A 2,976-nucleotide genomic window follows, 5' to 3' on the forward strand; every position below is an offset into this window, starting at 1 on the left:
ACTAAATCTACCACTTTACGCATAATATAAGACTAATAGCAGAATTTAATCAATTAGATTTAACTACTATCATTTGATCAATACTAAAATAAAAATTAAAGAAATTAAAATTAATCAAATTAAAATACGCAAATTACAGTTCTAATAGCAAAATTTTACCCCATTTTATCAGAATGAATGTTAAAAAATACCAAGGTCCGGCCAAAGTTTTTTAACTTTCAAGAACAAATAGAGCTAAATTTGTTTAAAAATAAACACAGAAATCTTAAATTAAAATAATCTATGAACTCTGAAATTGGAATAACTGATTAATTTTTTTCTGCATAAAGAAACTACAAAAGAAGCCCAGGAAAATGATAATTGATAATAACTATGATGATGATGATGATAATAATTTTGATTTTTGATTTTTGGTTCGCTCCATTTGAGGGAACTTAGGACCTAACCAAGATGCCCGTCCACCTCCTCATTTTGGCGTCACCTATCGCCATAGCCTCCTCCACCCCACGTGAAGCCTTCTCCCAACCTTTTTGCTACTTTTATTTATTTTTGCATTTTGGTTAGATCCCGTATTACATGCATGTTGATTTTAGTTCCAGTGTTCAGGACAATACCAATGAAGACTTGGAGCTTCTTCATCTGAGAAGAACTTGCAAGCTTCATCTGCACTAAAGAAATTTTGTTCTTCCATCTTCACAAATTGCTGGGGTTGGAAGCACTTCATAGAAGAAGATGAAGAAGAGGAGTTGAAATTGAGTGAAGAGGCTGTTGTCGGTGACATCCAAACATGTTGGCTTTGTAGAATCCCAGATGAAGATCCACCCACGTAGTTCGAGCCATTGTTGTTGTCTTCATTCAAGACAGCGCTTGAGTCACTATCTGATGAACCGTCTTTTAAGTCTAGGAAAAGGATGGCCCCATTTGATCCCTTGCTGTTGTTCTTCAAGCTCTCATACTTCACTTCTACTGGTGCTTCACTTTGTTCTAGTGTTCTATTAGCAGTTTTAGTCACATTCACCTCCTCCTTCACTGAAACATTGTTCTTTCCATTCAGCTTTGCCTTCACCTCCTCTATCTGCATCATCAACCGGAAAAAAAAAATGAAAAAAAAAAAAAACTCTAACCATCCCAAGTTCAAATCCATGAAACAAGCTTATTACCTGTTTAAGAAGAACTTGATTGTCATGCTGGAGGCTATCATAATTTAGCTTAAGAGTTTCATATCTGTTTTTGAGAAGCCCATAATCCTTCTCCAGTTGTTTAGTCTTCCACCTAGCACGGCGGTTTTGGAACCAGACAGCAACTTGTCGAGGTCGCAAGCCAAGTTGTTGAGCTAGTTTCAATTTCCTCCCAGGATCAAGTTTGTTTTCCACCTCGAAATCCTTCTCCAACGCTTTCACTTGATCTACATTCAATCGCCTCTTCTTTTCTGCAACATACCCTGATTCTTCCACGCCCTCTTCTTCATCTAATCCATCTAAAATCGACTGAAACTCTCTACTGTAAATCTGGTTGTCATCTGTAACAAAACAAACCTAAGTACATACATAATTAAGATACTAAAACAGGGTATTATGAGTGTAATCGAACCTGAGATTGGGCAGATGGACATCATAGCACCCAAGGAATGTGAGCTGCCAACTCTTTTCATGATTGTTGATGAAAACAACACTTTTAAAAACAGATCTCTTCTTCTTAAGGTGATCAAAGGATGTTTGTTATGGATATTGCAGGACTTTCTGACATGCAAAAAGAGAAACAAAAAGATCTTGTACAAGGGTGTAATATGATAGTTTAGAACTGTATAACAACGACCATTGGCCTCTCTCAATTACTTCCCCATCATATTTCTTCTCCTTCTTCAACACAGTTCCCATCCAAAAACTAGAAGAAATGGAAGCCACAAAAACCAAACAAGCCAAGCTTCCAAGAAAACCAAAACACCCTCCAAAACCCAAACCTACAAGAGAAGAAATTACAAACCTGTCGTGTTCTTCAATCTCTCCTTGTTTTTCACTACATTTTTACTCAATCAAATACAAATAGTCTAAGACTGTTCATCAAGAAAAGCCAAAAGAAGTAATTTTTTTTCTTTTTTTCAAGCGAGAGAGAGAATAATGAGAAGAAATCAAATTCAGAACCCAGCTGTCCTAACTGGTTTCTCTGGGTTTAAATATAAACAAAGATAGATGATATTTGGGTTAGAATTTGACTGGAGTTCGGTACACAGCAAGGTTGGGTAAATTGGAAATCATATTTTTTAGTAGTTTACCGAACCGTCAGATATTTGCATATTTGTACAATATTAAAATTTGAATATGATACTAATTTAAATTAGATTTTATCTTAATGGTAAGTAAGAGATCATGATAACTTTGAGATTATCCTATACTTTCAAATATGATTGTTGATTGAGTGATAATTTAATTGGTATGAGTATTATTATCAATGTAGGAGGACGTGGATTCGAGTCTATTGAAGCGCACTTAGTTATGAGTTGAGGAATGGCTATAGTTAGTTTTAAGTATTGTGTCAAAAAGAGCAGATATAATCAGAATCTATAATAAGATTGTTAAAAAAATATATGATTTACCATATGTGCAAAGGCGAATCTAAGGGGCTGGCAATGGCCCTGACTCCCCCTAAAATGAAAAATTGCTATTTAGGTTATTTAAATTTTACGTGGATTCGAGTCTATTGAAGCGCACTTAGTTATGAGTTGAGGAATGGCTATAGTTAGTTTTAAGTATTGTGTCAAAAAGAGCAGATATAATCAGAATCTATAATAAGATTGTTAAAAATATATATGATTTACCATATGTGCAAAGGCGAATCTAGGGGGCTGGCAATGGCCTTGACTCCCCCTAAAATGAAAAATTGCTATTTAGGTTCTTTAAAATTTTTTAAAATTTTAAATTAGTAAAGGTAAAATTACACTTTAGTCCCTGTAAAATTATAAAAATTTAATTTAATCTT

At 34.5% G+C, this 2,976-nt stretch overlaps 1 protein-coding gene across 1 annotated transcript; it reads right to left on the reverse strand.

Annotated features, from left to right (window-relative positions):
* Positions 1-295: 295 nt before the first annotated feature.
* Positions 296-2,158, reverse strand: LOC105804177 (homeobox-leucine zipper protein ATHB-6). The gene is made up of 3 exons (XM_012636667.2): positions 1,591-2,158; positions 1,161-1,519; positions 296-1,075 (listed from the first exon to the last, which is right to left on the reverse strand). Exons 1-3 carry the CDS (start codon positions 1,649-1,651, stop codon positions 590-592), a joined length of 906 nt encoding a protein of 301 aa, XP_012492121.1. The 5' UTR covers positions 1,652-2,158; the 3' UTR covers positions 296-589.
* Positions 2,159-2,976: the final 818 nt, after the last annotated feature.

The sequence above is a fragment of the Gossypium raimondii genome, chromosome 11, assembly GCF_025698545.1.
Source record: "Gossypium raimondii isolate GPD5lz chromosome 11, ASM2569854v1, whole genome shotgun sequence".
Lineage (NCBI taxonomy): Eukaryota > Viridiplantae > Streptophyta > Magnoliopsida > Malvales > Malvaceae > Gossypium > Gossypium raimondii.

Excerpts from the sequence above, each read along its gene's own strand:
- LOC105804177 (XM_012636667.2), bottom strand. The coding sequence starts at position 1,651 with ATGAAAAGAGTTGGCAGCTCACATTCCTTGGGTGCTATGATGTCCATC. Across the intron at positions 1,520-1,590 it reads GTCCATCTGCCCAATCTCAG|ATGACAACCAGATTTACAGT; the intron begins GTTCGATTACAC and ends GTTTTGTTACAG. Across the intron at positions 1,076-1,160 it reads ATCAAGTTCTTCTTAAACAG|ATAGAGGAGGTGAAGGCAAA; the intron begins GTAATAAGCTTG and ends TTGATGATGCAG.